Genomic DNA, 24,082 nt, shown 5'->3' on the forward strand with positions numbered 1-24,082 from the left:
TTTCGTTTCCACCTCTGAAGCCCAGCCAGTTTAACACGGAGTGCTGATGTTGTTTTCCTCTCCTTCCCCCAGGCCAGCCAGTTCAACATGGAGCACTTCTCTGGGATGCACAACTGGTACGCCTGCTCGCACGCCAGACCCACCTTCTGCAACGTCTGCAGGGAGGCTCTGCCAGGCGTCACCTCCCACGGCCTGTCCTGCGAAGGTACACACACACACACACACACACACTTGAAGACACACTGAGGGCCAATACCAATAGTTTTGGCCGAAACAGATATTCTGAGCAATACTGACAGTTTTGGCATTGTAGAAAAGCATTGAGAGAATGTGCCTGTGAAACTACAGCAGGAGGTTAATAGCTCTTTATTGCAGGGTGAGGCTGTTTTCATCACAGCTTTGACCCACTGACATTTAGGAAACATTCCTCATACTGGCAGTAAAACATATCAACACACACACAAAAGGGTTTTAGGTCAGTTGCTAGCACATATTATTGGGAATTTAAACTTCTTTGCAAAATCTTGATGTTTGTTCTGATTTAAAATGCTCTACCAGTTAATTTGTTCTAGAGCAGCAATGATCAATCGACTCATCGATTAGTCAACAGAAAAATAATTGGCAACTATTTTGATAATTAATTCATCGTTAAAGTAATTTTTCATGCAAAAATGTCAGAAAATGCTGTTTATTTCCTGCTTTTCTCTGTTTTGTATCATATTAAACTGAATATCTTTTGGTTTTGGATAAAACAAGACATTTTAAGACATTACCATTTTTCACTATTTTCTGACATTTTATACCAAACGATTAATCTAGAAAATAAGTAATAAGAAAATAGATAATAAGTTAGTTGCAGCCCTAATTTGTTCTTGATTTTTTCATGTCTGTTCACTTAATTCCTATAGATCCTAACAAAAGTATTAGAATTAACAAAAAAAAATAGAGAAATTTATAAAATATGTATAGAAATTAGGGCTGTCAATTGATTAAAATATTTAATCACGATTAAATCGCAAATTTATTGCACATTTTGTATCTGTTCAAAATGTATCATAAAGGGAGATTTGTCAAGTATTTAATACTCTTATCAACATTGGAGTGGACAAATATGCTGCTTTATGCAAATATATGTATATATTTTTTATTGTAAATCAATTAACAACACAAAACAATGACAGATATTGATCCAGAAACCCTCACAGGTACTGCATTTAGCATAAAACAATATGCTCCAATCATAACATGGCAAACTGCAGCCCAACAGGCAACAACAGCTGTCAGTGTGTCAGTGTGCTGACTTGACTATGACTTGCCCCAAACTGCATGTGATTATCATAAAGTGGGCATGTCTGTAAAGGGGAGACTCTTGGGTACCCATAGAACCCATTTACATCCACACTTGTGTGAATATTTTGACTTGTGTCAAAATATTGATTTCTCCAGTAAGTAGCGGTGCAATAAGCGGGATAATGTACAGCTAGCGGGTCATTGTGGTGGAAACATCCCTTTCAGGGCGATGAGAGACCCCTCCACTCCGCGTCAGGGTGCAGCATCGCCCTTCTTTCACAACAATGACTGGCTCGCTGTACATTATCCCCCACATATATTGCGATACTGTAAGCAAGGCGATATATTGCAATTATTTAATTGTATAAAGAACACACCAGAAATACAGTATTTTAGAATTATAAATGACAAATGAAAAATAACACATTTATACTGCATGCAAAAAAACTGCATGTGATTATCATAAAGTGGGCATGTCTGTAAAGGGAAGACTCGTGGGTACCCATAGAACCCATTTACATTCACTGATCTGGAAATCAGAAGCTTTCTAGTTCCATATGATGTCAGTATCTTCACTCTAGATTTAAAACTGAGCCGCTACAACTTAAAAATTGCAAGTTAAATTAGTGGTGTTAAAACTAATTTGCGTTAACGCGTTATTATCGTGTTAACTTTGACAGCCCTAATAGAAATGTATAAATTATATATAAAATGTTGTATAATTAGTAACAATGCTGCAGATCTTTAAGCAGCATTTCATCCTGATTCATTTGAACATTACTGACCAGAAGAAGCAAAACATAAAGATCAGGTGATAAACAGTGATTAATTGGTTCAATGCTCATCCAAGAAATATTTTTTTTAAAGGGAAATTATCCAATTATTAATAATAAACTGTATTTGTAGAAGACCTTTCATACAAGAAATGCAGCACAAAGTGCTTCACAATAAAGGAAAATAGAAAGAATGAACATAAAAACATTTCAAATAAGATGGAAAATAAAGCACCCTTGATAAAATAAGATAAAAATAATTAAATGATAATTAAAACCTACTGAATAATAACAAAGAAATGCTTTCACATACATCAATAAACACTGCAGCAGCATCAAAAGGTCTCTACTCTGCTCTTTTATTTTATACATCAGTGGTGGAGATTTCAATTTTGAAGACGAAAACTGAAAGTATTTTGCCTCAAGTAGACAAATACTAGACATTTAGTGGGTACGTTTATCACAACACAGTAACCATTGTCCACATTTAAGTTGCAAAATATTTAAAATTACAGATATGTTATGATAGATGTACCATAATTTGGCCAGTGCCTCATGCTCATATGCTTTATGCATTTTACTTGACAAGGTTATTAATTTAAAGGGACAGTGTCTTGGATTTGTCTACATCTAGTGGTGTGGTTGCAGATTGCAACCAACTGAGTAACCCTCCACTCACTCCTCCCTTTCCAAGACTTTGGTAACGTGAGCCGCCAAGAGCAAAACCGCGGTAACGCCGTTCACCTCGCTCAGAGACCATCCATAACATTATAACACTACTTTAGAAGCAACTGAAGTCAGACGGCAGCTGGCAGTACCACGGTTTAACACTCTGCGGTTCACGTTACCGCAGTTTCACAAGCGTGTCAGAGAACTACGGTGGCCTTCAGGTAACGTAGAAACGTTAAAGTCTCTCTCTAGAACCAGAGTTTGGTTTGTCTGTTCTGGGCTACTGTAGAAACATGGAGAAGACCTGCTCCCTATGTAGACATGAAGGACTCATTCTAAGCTAACGGAAACACAACCATTCTTAGTTTCAGGTGATAATACACTAATGAAAACACAGTTATGAATATTATATTCCATTTCTGCCAACAGATCCCCCAAAATGTTACACACTGGTCCTTTAAGTTTGTCTAACATGACGTTTATTAATCGTTTTTCTTCAGTTTGTAAGTTCAAGGCTCATAAGCGCTGTGCAGTTCGCTCCACCAACAACTGCAAATGGACCACGCTGGCCTCTATAGGAAATGACATCATCGAGGATGAGGAAGGGGTGAGTGATCCAACTCATTCAGTGAGAGAATATCAACAAAAACTATGTTGTGACTATAGAAACCTTCAATTTGAATTACAGGTTGTGTGCTAAAAAGATATTAGATAGTAAATCCCCCAGGTTGGAAAAGCAGGCAGATCATCATACATCTGTTTTGAATCTCCATAGATGTTTACATATGAATTATTCCAGCCCAATTTGTCATGACTTCATATCAAATGAGGACACATGATGTCTCATGTTCTCCTCAGGTGTTCATGCCCCACCAGTGGCTGGAAGGCAACCTGCCGGTCAGTGCCAAATGTGTGGTGTGTGACAAGAACTGTGGCAGCGTGCGGCGGCTGCAGGACTGGCGCTGCCTCTGGTGCAAGGCCATTGTAAGTGGGATTGATTATGGCTTCTTCAATCCTGTCTCGTCAAATCAGTGTTTATTTAGGGCATCACTGCTAGGGGAGAGTTATTTTCAGTTTAGATCTTAACCTAGAAAGTTTCTACATGAATCTTCAATGACATAAATGCACTGATAACTATGATAACAGAGTCAGAGCCAGTCCAGTTGGTCCAAATTTGACATTTTTCTGGTGGGAGGAAAGCCAGAATTTTTATCTAAATGTCCTAAATCTTGACTTCCAGTCACTCTAAATGCCAAACCTACTATCCAGGATAACACAGGAAATGTTGTGATACTGCCTTCAAAACAAAAGTGCAACAATTGTCACTGGAAAATGTGAAATATTTGAAAAATGTTTTCATCCACTACGGACTTTCCAATAGAGTGCTGCAGGAATGAGACCGAAAACTTTGAAATGAGTCACATTTGAGCACTTCCTGTTCCCTCGTCTGGAAGTCAATGGGTTTTTATTTAGATGCCTGAAATCAGAGGCCTGTACTACGAAGCGAGTTCAACATACCCAGGGTATCTTCTTGTTATCTGGCTTCACTTACCCTAACAAACGAGATCACGCTAAGGGGTCCTGAGATGCTGGTTATCAACTTGGTAAATCAACCCAGGGTTTCTCAGTCTGGATATGAGCGCATTCACATGAACGGGTAGGTGTTTGCAGTTTATGACCAATCACAGACATGGACAAGTCTACAGACTACAGACAGACAGGCAGAGCAGCACATTTAACAAAGGAAGAGTAAACTATATTAGACAAATACGAAGAAGTTAAACACATAATCGAGGCTAAAAGTAACACAGTTGAAGCTGCTGAATGCAGGAAGGACAGCTGGCAAAAGAAAAAACTCCAGATGTGTGAATGCGTAAATCAACAGAATTATTAATTTAACGGAACACTCAAAATTCAGATATAGTAGTCTAAATATAATTGAGAGAATAACTGAGAATAAAAAGTGGCGTGTTTGACTATTTGAACCTTCTTTCAGCTCTGGCGGTGTGAAACGGACTAAAGAGCAAGAAAAAATAAATATATATAAAAACATAATTCAAAGCGTTAAACACCCATACCATAAATCCAGCTGTCCTACTATTTGTCAGTTTCAAACAATGTTGTTTTCAGTCTGGATTATGACTTAAACTTCTTCATATGTGTGTAATATTATCATACAATCACCGCACAGAGCTCTGATTGGTCAGTAGGCGGTGCTTTTATACGAGTCGATCTCTTATCTGGGACATAACCTGCTCCGGAGCAGGTTAGCCGTTCAGCATCAGTTACCATGGCGATCTACCCCGGTAAGAAATGATCCACCTTCGTAGGATGGAAAACCCAGAAGGGGTTAACGCCAAATCCTGCTTCGTAGTACAGGCACAGGTTTGCGGTGAACACAAGCTGAAGAGATTTTAATGTTTTCTTCTACGATATAAAATAAACTAGAAAAACAAAGTTTGGAAACTTGTGTTTGGTCGATTATTTCTCTGTTGTTAGAATGCTAATTGGCATTGTATTTTACATCGTTGGAAAGCCTGTTTATTTACCTTCACAATGATGTCCAACTTGTAAGGATCATGCATTTGTGGGATGAGCAGCACAGCTGATTATGTGGGTAGCGCCCAAGAAAAATTTGCCAAAATGCTCCGTCAATGGTAAACAGTGTATTCTCCTGTTGGTGTCGACTCTTGTTTTGAGTTGTTTGGTGGATTGGATGACTGAACTCTCTATCAGTAACTAGGAACAAACAAGACATATTGGCTATTTTACACTTTATTCATTTAATGCACCGCCAGGAGCCTCAGTAGCGGTGGAAGATCCATACGCAGCCACAACAGCCTGGCACTTCCTCCTCATGCTGGTCACCAACCTGGTCACATGTTGCTGTGGGATGGCGTTCCATTCCTCAACCAGGATTCGTTGCAGGTCAGCCAACGAGGTTGTGTCGGTCACTCTAACACGTACAGCACGCCCAAGCTGATCCTACAAGTGTTGAATTAGGTTGAGGTCTGGACTCTTGGCAGGTCGTTCCATTCTCTCTACTCCCACATTGTGGAGGTAGTCTGTGATAACCCTGGCTCTGTGGGGGCGAGCGTTGTCATCTTGGAGGATGAAGTTAGGTGCCAGATTGTGGAGATATGGGATCGCCACTGGTTGCAGAATCTCATCCCGATATCTCACTGCATTGAGATGGCCTTCAATAATGACAAGCCTTGTTTTGCCAGTGAGGGAGATGCCCCCCACCCCACCATGACACTGCCCCCACCAAAAGCTGTTACTCCATCGGTTCAACAATCAGCATAGCGTTCTCCACGTAGTCTCCATACTTTGACCCTGCCATCCAACTTTCGCAGACAGAACCTGGACTCATCACTGAACATGACATTCCCCCACATGTTCAGGTTCCATTGTCTCTGTTGTCGACACCAGCGCAAATGGGCCTGACGGTGAAGGGCAGTCATTGGCAAATTTTTCTTGGGCGCTACCCACATAATCAGCTGTGTTGCTCATCCCGCAAATGCATGATCCTTACAAGTTGGACATCATTGTGAAGGTAAAGAAACAGGCTTTCCAACGTGTAAAATACAATGCCAATTAGCATTGTAACAACAGAGAAATTATTGACCAAACACAAGTTTCCGAACTTTGTTTTTCCAGTATACATCAGTAAATATCCCACTCGGTGAATTTTGGAGCTGTTATGTGTCTTTAAAAAGGCGGTTGCTAACAAGTGGCTAAATGAGACGACTAAACGCCATCATGCCGAATACTAGTCCGCCTTTAGTCATGCGTCCGTGGTGTAGTTCGCTTAGTACGTTAACATACTAACCAACTAACTAACTAACGTTAGCTTTGTACTTCTGGCGAATGCCTTCACACTTCAAAAATCATTCAAAATCATTCATCAAGTGGTGTTCATTTGTGGAGATTATCTTGCTGAACAAAACGTGTGATTATCATAAACGTTTGTTTGCTATAGAACTGTTTTTCTGCAATAATCCAATGCCTAATGGAGAAATCCCATTGGATTCTGACTTCCTGGTTGGCCTACAAAAATACGTCATCCCTGCAGCACTCTATATATACGGTATATGTCTTTTTGGTCTTAAAATTGTATGAAGCAGAAGTTGGAATATCTCAGATTATTAATACATTAAATCAAATTGTCTTTTGTTTGTTCAACCAACAGTCTGACATATTGATATACACCACTGGGTAGGGATGCTCATTTTGAAAAATGTTCTTAACCGATAACCGACCCTCATTAACCGATTATTAATCGTTAACCAACAAGATTTGTGCCTCGCATGCAGCGGTGTACCAGCTGCAGGAGCACAACAGATATTGGTTGACGGGAGTCCCCAGTTCACCGTCCGGGAGTGTTAACTTAGCAGCTACGATGCTGCGTGTAGTGTCGCGGACATGCAGCCACTTTCCCAGTAAAAGTCTCCACCGCACATTTAGTTTAGTTTAGCAGGTTGTCAGCTGTGTGTCTGCCCGGCATAACTTTAGCAGGTGTCCAACAAACAGTGTGTGTATTTGTGCTACGTTAGCAGCTCTAGCATTGCCGGAGGCTTCGTGCTCGCCGCTGCCGCCACACGTATTCTGCGCAACTTTAGTGAGTTTCCAACAGACCGTGTGTGTGTGTGTTGGCGGTGAGTGTGAGGTTGTTGGTGGCGTTCTAGCTGTGAACGTAGGTGTAGCAGTGTGTGTACAGTTTATTATTTGCTGAATAAATGCTACGAAACTACAACTCCTCCTCAAGAGAGCTGGAGAGACCAGAGCCAACTTCCTGTATCCTACAACTCCGGCTCCGCCTCTTAAGGTGGGCTGTTAAGATGGACCAGCTTTTCTCCTTAAAGAGACGAGCCGCTCCTCTGAGCCGCTCAGCTTTTGAGTTAATTATTAACATTTCTTATAACCGTTTTAACCGATAACGTTATTCGGTTAAAATACTTAATGTCGGTTAACGGTTAAACGGTTAATTATGGACATCCCTACTACTGGGCAAGCTCTGATTCTGAAAAGTGAAGCCAATGCTGAAGTGCCTTAAACTTGCATTCTTTCTAACAGCCAGCAGGGGGCGACTCCTCTGGTTGCTAAAAGAAGTCTGATTGTATAGAAGTCTATGAGAAAATGAGTCTACTTCTCACTTGATGTATTCCCTCAGTAAACATTGTAAACATGAGTTTATGGTCTCAATCTCTAGTTTCAAGTCTTCTTCAATGCAGCATGATGTTCATTTAGTAAATGATGGTCCCATTTAGAGTCAGATAGACCATAAAGCAGGGGATGCTTTAGGGCGGGGCTACCTTGTGATTGACATGTCGCTACCACGGCGTTGTTTGGTTGTACTTAGCTCCACCCTCTTGTGCCACTTCTGGTTGCAAAAAAACAAGATGGCGACGGCCAAAATGCCGAACTCAAGGCATCAAAACAGTAGTCCACAAACCAATAGGTGACATCATGGTGACGTCCACTTCTTACATACGGTCTATGATATACTCACAGGAAGTTGTGACTTTCAGACTGAGATGCGCTCCCAAACTTTTTATTGTTGTTGACTCGCTCTCTTGTCCCTCGAATACTCAAGGTCTGAAAAGTTTACCCAAGCCATCATAGAGAAGGAACGCCAGTTAAGATGGCAGCACAGATCTCCAAGGTGAAGAGGAGGAAGAGAAGGAGGAGGATAAGTGAATGAGGAATGAAACAGGGCTGATGAATTTGTGTCAGCTCCAGGGTTACTCCGTCTGACCCGTTGCTCTGACTGCCTCCAGCAACATGAAGAGAATAATGTTCCTCTGCAGAAGACAAACCAAACACAGTTACACACAGTCACTTTACTCTGTCACACAAATCCACTTAGCAAAGCCTGAACTTTTGAGTGTTTAGGGCGGATGAACACACATTAATAAGTCAAAAATCCCTGGCTCACACACACACACACACACACACACACACACACACATACACACACAGAAACACAAGAACACGTAGAAATGAATCAGAGTGGTATTTGTAAAGGTTACAGACCTGACATTTGCTGGTTTCAGAGGGATGTAATGACCTTTCTGCTTCTACTGAAATATAGAATTACTATGGAGACCACTGACTCTGTGTGTGTGTGTGTGTGTGTGTGTGTGCGCAGGTCCACAACAGCTGTAAAGAACAAATGGGGAAGGTGTGTCCCTTGGGTCAATATCGAGTGTCAATCATCCCTCCCACTGCACTTAACAGCATCGACTCAGATGGTGAGACACCTCCTACACACACACACACACACACACATACAGGCTCTTTTGTTCACAGTATTGCATGTACAGTAAGTTCAAAGTTTTGAATGATGTAAATCCTTTGGCTGCAGAGGGTGTGCCATTGCAGCTGACCCTTGGCTCTTTCTACTGTCGCACAAATTGTTGTTAATTCCAAAGTAATCCTTTTGATCCTTTATTTATCCTTTGTTTGGGCGGCTGTGGTCCAGTGGGTAGAGCGGGTCGCATTTTGGCTTGGGGACACACCAAGCCGACATCAAAGAACTAGCAGCGACCAAGGCCACCAGTTGCGTCGACTCAGTCTTGGTCAAAAAGTTATACTCGAACACAACGCAAAGACTTCAGCCGACGGCCAGTTAGCACGTACGTTCTGCTCCTGCGTGAGAGGAAATAACTCTCCACACCAGCAGGTGGTGGTAGTCTGTATTCATCATTCAAAAAGGGAAACAGGAAGACCGAGGACAGTGGATATACAAGCCGTTGTTATGATACGTACATGAAACAAAGCGGCGTCTGCCGACCATTTTCACACCACTCTCACTTACCACTTAGCTTCATTCCAGATGTTCATGTCGCTGTGAAAATCTCCGTGTGTTGGAACGATCAGATGAGATGAAGATGAAAAATGTGTTTTTCGGCCCCAAACTGTCCGATGGCTGACCGTCGTCTTGGTGTGTCAGGGCTTTAACCACAAGGTTGGTGGTTCGATCCCCGGCTCCTCCTGTTTGCGTTTGGTAGTGACCTTGAGTGAGACAATGAACCCCAAGTAGCTCCCCGGTGGCTTTACAGCAGACCACTGCTGCTTTAAATGCTTAGGATGGGTTAAATGCAAAGGTTGGACTGAATATGTATGTGATGATAGAAATAAAGTTTACATTTTTTTATGCTTTTGATGTGAGAAAAAGGATTTATGAACATTTTAAATTTCAGCATGCTTTGAAAAAGCTTTCTAGTAGAAATTCTTCTTGGAACATATTGTAACGTTGTGGGGCAGCAAGGCGGATGGAGGAAGAAGGATGAGGAGGCGATGTGCGTGTGCTAGCTCCAGCTAGCTGCAGCAACAGCTAACCCGAGGTTGAGGTTATTCCCATTAACACAACGAAGACAGGGAGGCTAACCCTCTGCTCCTCTCAACTGGTATTTCTTGTTAGCTAATTCTAAATGAACTTAAAAGACACACATTCTGGTGCATAATGTAGCAAATAACACACATCTTCCCTCCCTGGAGCTACTTCTGAGCCAGTTAACCACTACGGTGGACACCTGCCTCAATAAAACCACTGCAAAACATCACACAGAAACAGGAACTTATACCCAGTGTTAGATAAAAAAAGGAATCCAAAATGTAAACTGTTGACAAAATCCCAGTTCTCCAGCAGGATCCATCAAATACGACTTTCTCAACATGAACAGTGTGATTGCCAACATTTGGACTTAAATCTAGTTAGAAATGTTTTCCAATTGTAATTTTTCAACACATATTTTATTAATTTGTGATTAATTTCCTTTCAGGCTTCTGGAAGGCCACCTCAGCGTCGTGCTCCAGTCCTCTCCTGGTCCTGGTCAACTCCAAAAGTGGAGACAACCAGGGGGTGAAGTTCCTCCGCAAGTTCAAGCAGCTGCTCAACCCAGCTCAAGTCTTTGACCTGATGAACGGAGGACCAGAACTCGGGTACTGGAGCTTCTTTTTAATGAACCATTGCGCTACTTTAATTAATAATGAAATGATAAACGCATGTGTAGTAGGGCTGCACGGTTGTGGCCAAAAACTTACATTGCAATATTTTTGTCTGCTATATATATACTGGAAAAACAAAGTTTGGAAGCTTGTGTTTGGTGGATTATTTCTCTGTTGTTACAATGCTAATGGTCATTGTATTTTACATCGTTGGAAAGCCTGTCTATTTACCTTCGCAATGATGTCCAACTTGTAAGGATCATGCAATAGTGGGATGAGCAGCACAGCTGATTATGTGGGGAGCGCCCAAGAAAAATGTTCCAAAATGCTCTGCCAATGGTAAACAGTGTATTCTCCTGTTGGTGTTGACTCTTGTTTTGAGTTGTTTGGTGGATTGGATGATTGAACTCTCTATCAGTAACAAGGAACAAACAAGACATATTGGCTATTTTACACTTTATTCATTTAATACACCGTCAGGAGCCTCAGTAGCGGTAGAAGATCCATACGCAGCCACAACAGCCTGGCACCTCCTCCTCATGCTGGTCACCAACCTGGTCACACGTTGCTGTGGGATGGCGTTCCATTCCTCAACCAGGATTGGTTGCAGGTCAGCCAACGAGGTTGTGTTGGTCACTCTAACACGTACAGCACGCCCAACCTGATCCCACATGTTGAATTGGGTTGAGGTGTGGACTCTTGGCAGGCCGTTCCATTCTCTCTACTCCCACATTGTGGAGGTAGTCTGTGATAACCCTGGCTCTGTGGGGGCGAGCGTTGTCATCTTGGAGGATGAAGTTAGGTCCCAGATTGTGGAGATATGGGATCGCCACTGGCTGCAGAATCTCGTCCCGATATCTCACTGCATTGAGATGGCCTTCAATGATGACAAACCTTGTTTTGCCAGTGAGGAAGATGCCGCCCCACACCATGACACAGCCCACACCAAAAGCTGTTACTCCATCGGTGCAACAATCAGCATAGCGTTCTCCGCGTCGTCTCCATACTTTGACCCTGCCGTCCAACTTTCGCAGACAGAACCTGGACTCATCACTGAACATGACATTCCCCCACATGTTCAAGTTCCATTATCTGTGTTGTCGACACCAGCGCAAATGGGCCTGACGGTGAAGGGCAGTCATTGCAGGCTTCCTGGTAGCCTCATGAGAATACACTGTTTAGAGCATTTTGGCGAATTTTTCTTGGGCGCTACCCACATAATCAGCTGTGCTGCTCATCCCACAAATGCATGATCCTTACAAGTTGGACATCATTGCGAAGGTAAAGAAACAGGCTTTCCAACGATGTAAAATACAATGCCAATTAGCATTGATACAACAGAGAAATAATCGACCAAACACAAGTTTCCAAACTTTGTTTTTCCAGTTTATATTGCAACATGAAAAAAATACAGTAATATTCACCCTACCCTTTTGCTAGTTAAATGCTTCAATCTGGTGCACTTTGAGAGCGAAATTAGCAACATTAAAAGGCTAGATAGACTATGTTATGCTCTTTATTTAATCATAAACACGCTGGTTGTATAGACAGTATCTATACCTAAAAGTAGAGCCATAACATCACCGGCTGATGGCTGTTAGTTTATTTAGCGCTTGATTTGATGTGCTGCAGCGTTTTCTATGAGCAGATCGCACATTCTAAACGTCAATATCACAGGGGATGTTCATTTAATTGTGGAAAGCCGAAATTGTGATCGCGATAAATATTTGATTAATTGTGCAGCCCTAATATGTAGCAGAAAAATATTTTAACAGGCTTTATTCTTCCTGGTTTAATGCTTCACTAGTGGAAGTTTCTAGTTCGTCATGACTGGTTTAATGGATGTACTGATGCTGTAATTTAGCTGCCTTTTCATGACATCTACCTCTTAACATTTTGTGCTCCTCATCCTCCCGTCCCATCCCACTCTCTTCTCCCTCAGCCTGCGGCTTTTCCAGAAGTTTGTGACGTTTCGTATCCTGGTGTGCGGAGGAGACGGCAGCGTGGGTTGGGTGCTCTCAGAGCTGGATAAACTTAACCTCCATAAACAGGTGAGAACGAGGAGGAGGAGGAGGAGGAGGAAGAGGAGGAGGAGGAGGAGTAGTAGGGCATGATGATACAATATTGAAGGTAACTGTGGAAAACGCTGATGGGCAAGAGAAAGAAGCAAAGCTACCTTTTGTGCTAATGTTGTAAATGATAAAAAAAAAAAACAGAACTAAAGCATTTGGAGAGTAACTTTTGTAGTCATTTTGACCATATTAAAGCCAAAAAGGAAGTGAATTAGGAAACACAGACAAAAGAGCAATGAATCAATAAATAAAGAATGTCAGGGAAGGACAGGGGTGAAGAGAGAGAGAGGGTGGTAATGGGTTAATTACCAATGACACACTGATTAACTGTCATTGGTAATTTACCCATTACCACCGTCACTCTTGATTAATTCCATGAAATCAATCAATTACTTGATTTCATGAATGCCATGTCGGATAACAAGGTTTTTATTTTAAATTAGCATTTAATCAGGATGCATAAGTGCCATCTCAAATCCATCCATCCATCCATCCATCCATCCATCCATCCATCCATCCATCCATCCATCCATCCATTTTCTTCTGCTTATCCGGGGCCGGGTTGCGGGGGCAGCAGGCTTAGCAGGGAATTCCGGACGTTCCTCTCCCCAGCAACGCTCTTCCTGGGGGACCCCGAGGCGTTCCCAGGCCAGACCAGATATATAATCTCTCCAGCGTGTTCTGGGTCTATCCCGGGGCCTATTACCAGTTGGCCACGACCAGAAAAACGACGTGAAGGAGCAGCTCCGAGCTCCCTCCGGATGTCTGAGCTCCTCACCCTCTGTCTAAGGCTGAGCTCCTCACCCCTTCTCTAAGGCTAAGCTCCTCACCCTCTGTGTAAGGCTGAGCTCCTCCCCCTCTGTCTAAGGCTGAGCTCCTCACCCTCTGTATAAGGCTGAGCTCCTCACCCTCTGTCTAAGGCTGAGCTCCTCACCCTCTGTCTAAGGCTGAGCTCCTCACCCTCTCTTTAAGGCTGAGCTTCTCACCCTCTCTCTAAGGCTGAGCTCCTCACCCCTTCTCTAAGGCTGAGCTCCTCACCCTCTGTCTAAGGCTGAGCTCCTCACCCCTTCTCTAAGGCTGAGCTCCTCACCCTCTGTCTAAGGCTGAGCTCCTCACCCCTTCTCTAAGGCTGAGCTCCTCACCCTCTCTCTAAGGCTGAGCTCCTCACCCTCTCTCTAAGGCTGAGCTCCTCACCCCTTCTCTAAGGCTGAGCTCCTCACCCCTTCTCTAAGGCTGAGCTCCTCACCATACGAAGGAAGCTAATTTTGTCCGCTTGTATCTGTGATCTCATTCTTTCGGTCACTACCCACAGCTCATGACCAGAGGTGAGGGTTGGAACGTAGATGGACCGGTAAATCGAGAGCTTTGCCCTCTAGCTCAGCTCCATCTTCACCACAACGGTCCGGAACAGGGCCCGCATAACTGCTGACGCCGCACCGATCCGCCTGTCCATCTCCTGCTCCATTTTACCATCACTGGTGAACAAGACCCCAAAATACTTAAACTCCCTCGCTTGCGGCAGTAACTCACTCCCAACCCGGAGGGCGCAGTCCACCATTATCCAGCAGAGCACCATGGCCTCAGACTTGGAGGTACTGACTCTCATGCCGACCGCTTCACACTCTGCTGCAATCCGCCCCAGTGCGTGCTGCAGGTCACAGCTCGATGAAGCCAACAGAACCACATCATCTGTAAAGAGCAGAGATGAAATTGTGAGGTCCCCAAACCTAACCCCATGTCAAATCAATCTGAACTAGAATGGCACTCGGAGAGCACAGACCTCCGCCAACGCCTGACTTTAAAAACAGATGACAGCTCCCAGCTGGCGGTACTGTGAGGTGGTCGGCTTATTATTAACACGGTGTGTTTCCGTGTAAAGTATCGGCGGATGCCTCTCTCTTATAAAGTTACACTATGTTGTCTCTCATCCCGTCAGCTACCGCTTTGTTCTTTCTCACCGCGGATGGACAGCAGCTCCACACACACATCCACATACGTATCTCTATGCTCTCAGAAGGAGGCGGGGTCATGCATCATCAACGCATCATCAGTTACACTGCGCATGTGTTATACCCTGTGGTCTTAATGCTCAGGCTGATCGGAATTCTTAAAAAAACTCTTGAATCCGGATTGCCACTAAAATCTAATGGATTGTTCATTGTGCCACACCCCAACCCTCCAAAAAAATTCATTCAAATCCATCGCAGACTTTTGGAGTAATCCTGCTAACAGACAGACAGACAATAATTTAGGTTATATCAGGTTAACCAGTCAATGTCAAGGGTTTAGCCATTGGGATGTTTCTCACATTTTTCTCAAGATATTCACTTCACTTTACGTTCTGACTTGCGTCTATAATCACCATCTAACATTTGTCGTTATTTTACAAAATGTTAAAGTTTTAAACAATTTTTTGTCCTTGAGGATGAAATTTGGAGGCAGACTAACAATTGTTTCCATCCTGTGCTGTATAATCAACCCATTATATTGAGTTGTAGGATTTGATTGGCACAGAAGACGCCTGCATTACTTTAATCTGTGTCTACTGTTGTCATATTCAAGTCAAGTTAGTTTTATGTATATAACTCAATATCACAAATCATAAATTTGCCTCAGGGGGCTTCACGTCTGTACAACATACGACCCCCTCTGTCCTTTATGACCCACGCAGATTATTTTTTCGAACAAAATGTGTCATGATGAGTCCACGAGTGCTGTTTTTACACCTTGTGTAGACGGTGCACACACAACTCCGTCTGTGCTGAGCGTCTCCTCTCATCCTCCCTCTGTGTATGAGTGTAGACGTACCTCAAAGTCACGTATGCGGGCCCTCTCCCCCAAAACGGCGGAGGCTGATGTCTCCATGCATTACCTCCTGGCTGCATAATGCAGCCGCCGGTCTGAGCCCCCCATGGGATGCATCGGAGAACGCTCAGACACAAGCAACAGTGGGGAGGCCTCTGGCTTGGCTTGTCTCCATGACATGACACGGGAAGCAGCCAGACATTTCTCCGTTCTCGGCTGAGATGAACGGCATAGCGCTGCAACACTATGCCTTTTGGTTTAATTGAAGGCATTAATTTTTTAAGGATTCTGTTGTTCTACAGTGTTATTTGTAAATAAAAATTTCCAAAAAGTTTGGTGTGTTTTATGCTTGTTTATAATCCAGAAGGGTTAAAAAAAGAAAAAAGAAATACCCGAATACCAAAATTGAAAACCGAATACCCAACGAACAAACATCTGAACAGTCAAATATTCGGATCCAGCCCTACATGTACTAGTGTGCTCATGCTTACCAACCCATTTTTATAACAAAAAGGACAAGAGGGAATAATGTTAGGATATAACGCCAAATTCATTCCAAAGTGTGGCTTGCAGCAATAACTATATATTTCTGCGGCCGGGATGCGTGTTCATGTGTTTCAGGTGGAAAGACATTCTTTGTTACACAGGTCAACATGTCACAGGAGTCACAGGATATGTTTACTGATTGGCTGTGGGTTCTCTGGCCGCACTTCGCCACTAAAAGTTAAACTTTTCCCAACTTTTGTTTGGCCGCACTTTGCCACAGAATCAAACGACCGCAGTGCTCTGAGCTTGGGAGCGGCTGCCGCAGCTTTTCATAGACATTGCACAGCAGCTCGCCGCAGGCCACACTTCACCGTTGCTCTGCTGTGAATTTGGCTAAAAAGTTTGATTAGTTTGTATTTGTGCGGACAAATGTGTGGTGTCTGACTTTGTGATTTAGATTGATGAGTCTTACTGATTTTGATTGAAAATTGGATTTAGTCAATTTGTTTGCAGATGACCTACTGTCTTACATTACAGTGCCAGCTCGGCGTGCTGCCTCTGGGTACAGGTAACGACCTTGCCCGTGTCCTGGGCTGGGGAGGCCTCTGTGACGATGACGCTCAGCTGCTGCAGATCCTGGAGAAGCTGGAGAGAGCCACCACCAAGATGCTGGACCGGTAAGACTAGAGGGAGAGAGGGCAGAAGGGGGGAAATGCTGTGATTAGCACTATTTGTTCCCTGCAAGGTACAGTGTCTGACCAAGTCTTGGCTTTGTTTTCCTTTGAAGGCTTTCCTGTCATGTTCCTCAGACTTCCAAGCATAGTCCATTTCAGGTGGACGGAGGACTGAATAGCTTTAAGCTACAGTATCAATATGACTGAGAGGAAAACTGTCCTGGAGGATTTCCTAAAATAAGTTGGAGGAAATCCCAAATGTACGAATTAATGAATGCTGTTTCTTAAGCCTCATCAACACAGGGAATGGCATGGAGCGCTAGGCGGCTGCGTTACCTGTTTTTATTTCGGCGTCCCTGTTAACAGGTTAGAGCAGCCACACTGCCCACGCGTCACTTCTAGAGAATAGAGGTCTCGCCTAATTTTGACGCATGCCGCACGCGACTCACAGCAACAACAGACAGTGAAAGTGATCTATTGACTGTATATTGACATTCTATCTGTAGAATATGTTACGGAGATGAAAAAAAGTAAAGGCTTATTTTTAAATCAACACTTCCTGCTTTCACTTCAAAATAGATGCCCTCAAGTGTTTTTTTTATGGACAGAATTCCTTCATTTGTTAACACAAGGCTTTTATTCTGAAATATGAGCAGTCAGTGCTGTGGAACTTGCAGTGACTTGGAGGGCTCCATGAATTGATAATGTATGGGGTTTGAATCAACACTTCCTGCTTTCATTTCAAAATAAAAGCCCTCAAGCGTTTTTTCTATGGACAGAATTCCTTCATTTGTTAACACAAGGCTTTTATTCTGAAATATGTGCTGGACAGTGTTCTAGAACATAGAGTGACTTGGAGAGCTCCATGAATGAATATAGTACGGAGTTTTAATTGTGGATTATTACTATTATTTACAAATTTCCACACGTTTCTTAACCTTTCTCCGTCTAAAATAAATATAAATGACATTTATAATGAAATGAAATGGCCATTAAAAGGCAAACTCTATGTAGAAAGAAAGGGCTGATAGCAGCAGCAGAAACGCAGCTGAAATGCAGCTGTGAACGCCCAACGTGTGTGTCACGCAGCCGACACGCCACGCAGCCGACACGCGCTCCTGACGTTCCTGGTGTGTCCGTGGGCTTACGGTTCTATATTTCACAAGGGCAGCAGACAGGAGCAAGCAATAGTCAAAGCAATAAAGATAATTCAATCAGGAAAGACTCGTATGAATTAAATGATGATTTATTACAAAGTGCACATATTATGAATAGCACATTTCTTTGGCGATTTAGACCCGATGTGAAATAATAAAGGGGAAGTGAAGCTGTAGTAAGATGTAGAAATATTCCCCCCGGGTCTAGACGCTGGTGGTGGTGGTGGTGAAGACTGATGCAGATCCGGTGAATGAAGTGGAGCAGGATTACTCTGATGTGATGAATCTGGAGGTGATGGGGTGGTGGAGGGTCGCGTCCGTTTGCTGAATGCTGACACTGAAACTGCATAGAGGGGAAATGTTTTTTTAAACTTTTGACAGCAGCATGTGATTGGTTGAGGGAGATATGGCAAGCTCTGATTGGTCGCTGAAAAGAGAGACGCCCATAATCAGCTGACATATTAATAGCCCATGAGAGAGAGAGACCCAGAATGAATGAATTTACGCATGAGCTTCATTTAGCTAAAAGTATTACAGGCTATTTCTATTTATATCTCTGGGAAATATTCATAAACAACTTTAAAAATAACTTATCATGCCACACAGAGTTGAACATGGAGCAGCATTAGTGCATAATTTGCTGCTGATAATTGAAAACACACTTAAAAAGCAACCCAGTTACACATAATATATATTAGGGATCCTAATATCCTTTAATATTCATTATCAGCAGAGTCCAACTGATACTTAAATTTACCTAAATGTTGATTAAATATGTATCTGGTACATTGAAATAACAGTTTCAGCCCGCCACCTTATTTTTCACAAGCTACTTGATCCAAATACTGAAGATATTAGTCAAAGCTTGTATTTCCTTTGATGTCTGAATCGTTATTGTACATTTCATTGGATTTGCGCTCGCTTTTTTACCACATATAACAGCACCTACTTGTTATTTACACACAATATCACAAACCAGTGTGTGAAATTAAGCCAATTCAGCCTTGCTGAACCATCGCACCCAACAGTCAATGATTTGGCTAAGCAAAATAAAATACCACAGCCATCGGCCCCGGCTAGTTCACAGGCCCCTGCCCCCTGTATTTTAATAGGTTTAATGCTGAAATCACAATGTATATTAATTGTTATATTAATCTTGTGTTCTCTATAACATTGTGAAATTTGACACTATTTAGGGGGAGGCTTCAAATAAGCCCAGTGGTTTTTTTTTGCCTCTTTCTGCACTGTATATAATTTTTATATTATGTTTGTGAAGTCTTAATTTGTGCAAAATGAACAATTTAAAGGGCCCATTCAAAACTGTAAAGTTGATAAACTTAAGCTAGTTGATATGGAGATATGAAGGAAATTTTAACTGACAGAATGTGAGTCCTGAAATTAACGCAACGTGGTCAGCTAGAGAGAAGATGTATTACTCATAGACTATATAAGAAGTATGTACACACTATGACATCACCCATTGGTTTGTAGACTACAGTTTTGAAGCCTTGAGTTCGGCATTTTGGCCGTCGCCATCTTGGCTTTTTGGAACCAGAAGTTACACAAGAGGGTATAGCTAATTTTTTAGGCAACCAAATGTTACAATTAACTTCAGTGAAATGAAAACACACTGTGAAAGGGTTAAAGTTGTAAGACAAAAACACGTACGACTCCCAGACCGGACAATGCCGTGATAGCGACCTGTCAATCACAAGGTAGCCCCGCCCTAAAGCATCCCCTGCTTTATGGTCTATCTGACTCTTAATGGGACCATCATTTACTAAATGAACATCATGCTGTGTTGAAGAAGACTTGAAACTAGCGATTGAGACCATAAACTCATGTTTACAATGTTTACGGAGGTAATAAATCAAGTGAGAAGTAGGCTCATTTTCTCATAGACATTGGACATTTTAGCAACCAGAGGAGTCGCCCCCTACTGGCTATTAGAGAAAATGCAAGTTTAAGGCACTTCAGCACTCACTTCATTTTTCAGAAACAGAGGTTACCGCCTGTTATCACTCTGTTGGAGTTGTTGGAACTACAAAACCACAAAAATCCACTGAAGGTCTTTTGATGGGAAATAGCATCAAGATTCAGACTGGTTGGAGAGTTTACTTCATATATACAGCAGGGCTGTGACTTGTTATGATCCAGTTAACTGTAATAAATGTGTTGTCGTTTTGCCAGCAAAGACACTAAAGGTTCGTTGTTGTACTTAGGTGTTACAGAGTGATACATCTTTTACCTCATAAACAATCTTTGGCAGAGTTTAGCATGAGGTAGTCACCCTGCCTAGAAATAGTCCAGCATATAAGCCCCCATGAAACCACAACTTGTACTTTTTTTACACTTCTGTTTTTGTAAATATTAAACATAAATTGTAGCATGTTAATTAATGAGTTTTAAAGGTGCTGGTAGGCAACTTCTGTTCCCTTTGGACAGAGCCAAGCTAGCTGTTTCCCCATGTTTCCAGTCTTTTTCCAGCTAACTGGCTGCTGGCTGTAGCTTCATATTTACCGTTCAGACATGAGTGGCATCAATCTTCTCAGCCAACTCTCGGCAAGAACGGGAATAAGCGTATTTCACAAAATGTTAAACTACTCCTTTATTTAACAGTACATAATTCAAATAGGTACAAAACGTGCACATGTTCTGCAGGTGTTTAATGACTTCTTTGTCCTCAGCTTGAACTATAGATGGATTTTGTTGATCTGCTGTTTTTATCAGCGGTACAGTCACAGATAGAAGACATACAGGCTGCGTGTTTGGATTCCCTGTGTCCTTTCCTCCTCTCTGGATCTGATTAGCTAATAATAACGTTTATTTTCTGGGTGTGTTTTTAGATGGAGTGTGATGACGTACGAGGTGCCCACCACCACTAAACGCACACCGATAGTGAAAGAAGACGACAGCCTTGATTCTCCTCTGCAGGTAAATTACATTCAGGAATCTGTCTGCTTTTTGACAGATGGTGTCCATAAATTAGCCCCACGCAGCCAGATCTCGCAAGCTTCAAGAAATTAGTTTGGAAAACATCCACTGAGAATCAATTGAGGCTGGCAGCTGGCAGCCAAGCAATCAGACCTAAACCACAGGGAGTGGCGTGAATATTTACACAGGACAGCTCTGTATTTTGAATTTGATCTAAAAAACGCTTCTCAACTCTCAACTCCTTCTGGTAGATTAAAGGCATGCTGTAGTTTAAAATGACAGCATGAGTCTATACCTGCATAGCCACCTTCTCACCACTAATTCATACATTACGTCGGTAAAATTTCCCAAAGGAGCTATTATGGAATTTTTATTGGACTTATTGGCCCAGCCTTTAACTGAGTGATAAATGACTGTTGAGAAGCTTAAAAGTCTTTAAACTGGAAGAAATCTGATAACTTCTGGAATTTTTTATTGGGCTTTATTAGTTGTAACCCACAGAAGACATTCCACAAATGTGTACCATGATCTGCAAATATTTCACCATACACAAACATGTATTTTTGTATTTGTGTTGTGTAAAGTCACATTCACAAAAATACAGGGCGATTTGCAAATACGCATAACTTACTAAGTAAATACGTAATTTAGGGTTTACATCTAAAGTGATATCTACACATTTCTGCATCTATTTCTACACGTGGAATGATATTTGCGCATTTGCAGATCGCTTCCTGTGCATTTGTGGTCCATGTGACATTTACAACTTCCCTCCTGTTTGTTTAAAGAATTTTGTCCGATTGGTACCGCAGCAGATCTGTAGATAATAGTTGTAATCCACAGAAGACAATTCACAAATATGTACCATGATCTGCAAATATTTCGCTGCCCACAAACGTATTTTTTGTATTTGTGTTGTGTAAAGTCACATCCACAAAAATGCAGGGCGATTTGCAAATACACATAACTTACTCTGTACGTATTTTAAGGTTTACATATAAAGTGATAAACACGCATTTGTGCATCTATTTCTACACGTGTAATGATATTTAAGCATTTGCAGATTGCTTCCTGTGCATTTGTGGGCCATGTGACATTTGCAACATCCCTCCTGTTTGTTTACATAATTTTGTCCAATTGGTACTGCAGCAGATCTGTAGAAACAATCTGTAAGTAAGAGGTGCATTTACTAGCTCCACCAGGAGGGGGCGACATTCCCTCACATGAGTTGACGAAACTACAGTCTAACGCTGCTGGCAGAAAGCTATAGAAGAAGAATCTAAGACAACCAAGAGCCTGGATTCTGGAGGTGAAAGACGACGTGGAATATCTTTATTTAACGCGAGCCAGCGTCAGTGACAAAATCAGTTTGATTGCATTGTTTTCTATTAGAATGAACCGATGATCCGATGTTATTAGGCTATAAGTAAACAAGATAAGAAGATAGATTTATCTTTTTATTTACTTATAGCCTAATAACATCGGACGCTCTTTCTCCACACCGTTAAATATGCACTTATGTTACACCATGTACACAAACCACGTATCAGTTGTGCGGTCAAGACTAGAGACGTAACCACTTAAAAGATGGGTGTTTAGGTGTTTGTAGTGAAATGAGGAGGTATCGTATCAGATAACATCATTTCTATATATTTATATCATTTCAATTTCACCAATCAGCCATTCTTCATATTTTAGAATAAGGAATAAATAGAAACAGGAAGTCTGACAAAACACGCACGCTGTGCAGCGCTTCGTCTCTCGCGGCCATTTAGTTCATTCTAATAGAAAACAATGCAATAAAACTGATTTAGTCATTGACACTGGCTCGCGTTAAATAAAGATATTCCACGTCGTCTTTCACCTCCAGAATCCAGGCTGTTGGTTGTCCTAGACTCTTCTTCTGCTGCGGTATCAATTGGACAAAATTACGTAAACAAACAGGAGGGAAGTTGCAAATGTCACATGGCCCACAAATGCACAGGAAGCAATCTGCAAATGCGCAAATAGCATTCCACGTGTAGAAATAGATGCACAAATGCGTGTTTATCACTTTACATGTAAACCTTAAAATACGTACAGAGTAAGTTATGTGTATTTTGCAAATCGCCCTGCATTTTTGTGGATGTGACTTTACACAACACAAATACAAAAATACGTTTGTTGGTAGTGAAATATTTGCAGATCATGATACATATTTGTGGAATGTCTTCTGTGGATTACAACTATTATTTACAGATCTGCTGCGGTACCAATCGGACAAAATTCTGTAAACAAACAGGAGGGAAGTTGCAAATGTCACATGGCCGACAAATGCACAGGAAGTGATCTGCAAAATGCGCAAATATCATTCCACGTGTAGAAATAGATGCACAAATGTGTAGATATCACTTTACATGTAAACATTAAAATGGAAATTTACAGAGTAAGTTTATGCATATTTGCAAATCGCCCTGTATTTTGGTGAATGTGACTTTACACAAATACAAAAATACATGTATGTGGATAGTGAAATATTTGCAGATCATGGTACACATTTGTGGAATGTCTTCTGTAGGTTACAACTAATAAAGCCCAACAAAAAATTCCAGAAGTTATCAGATTTCTTCCAGTTTAAAGACTTTTAAGCTTCTCAACAGTCATTTATCACTCAGTTAAAGGCTGGGCCAATCAACCGAAAAGAAATTTTTTGGGGGTAACAGCAAATGGACGCACCCCAAACCTACCCCAGTCATGTCTTTGAGCCTGGCCAGACCACAGTAAGTCTTTTTGTGGGCAGTTGGTTTGCAAGTTTATACTGTGGAGGGTGCTTTATTGACTTAGTTTCTAATAAATAAATAAATATGTCATTAAATGTAGTAAAAATTATATTAAAAATAAACGTAGCCATTCAGTATTTGATAAAATGTGATATGAATAGATGTGTTTTAATTTGCTTCTTTATTTATCTTTGTATTAATTCCCTTATTCTGTTTAATTGTCCCTTTTATTTATTTGTATTTAATTTTGAATGCAAAAATAAATTAATAAAAAAATTAATAAAAATAAATACATAAATAAATAAAAGTGAAAATCAAACAGAAGAGTAAATACATAAGGGAAGTAATATAAAGATAAATAAATTTTTTAAAAAAAGCAAATTAAAACTGAAATATCAGTTTATATCACATTTTATCAATTAACTAATGACTATATTTCTTTTTAATAATATTCTTTGCTGCATTTAATGACATATTTATTTGTCGAGTCATTTATTTTTGATTTTGGCA

General features: G+C 41.5%; 1 protein-coding gene across 4 annotated transcripts in view; it reads left to right on the top strand.

The window, feature by feature from the left end:
• si:dkey-172j4.3 (diacylglycerol kinase eta) overlaps positions 1–24,082 on the top strand; it is a 145,952-nt gene that overhangs the window by 86,767 nt on the left and 35,103 nt on the right. For all 4 annotated transcript variants that reach the window (XM_037758281.1, XM_037758282.1, XM_037758283.1 and 1 more), the window contains 8 exons: positions 73–205; positions 3,233–3,339; positions 3,591–3,716; positions 8,884–8,986; positions 10,520–10,679; positions 12,628–12,736; positions 16,586–16,725; positions 20,726–20,813. In XM_037758281.1, coding sequence (XP_037614209.1) covers positions 73–205; positions 3,233–3,339; positions 3,591–3,716; positions 8,884–8,986; positions 10,520–10,679; positions 12,628–12,736; positions 16,586–16,725; positions 20,726–20,813 — 966 coding nt within the window. The remainder of the gene's footprint in view (positions 1–72; positions 206–3,232; positions 3,340–3,590; positions 3,717–8,883; positions 8,987–10,519; positions 10,680–12,627; positions 12,737–16,585; positions 16,726–20,725; positions 20,814–24,082) is intronic.

This window comes from Sebastes umbrosus, chromosome 22, assembly GCF_015220745.1.
Source record: "Sebastes umbrosus isolate fSebUmb1 chromosome 22, fSebUmb1.pri, whole genome shotgun sequence".
Lineage (NCBI taxonomy): Eukaryota > Metazoa > Chordata > Actinopteri > Perciformes > Sebastidae > Sebastes > Sebastes umbrosus.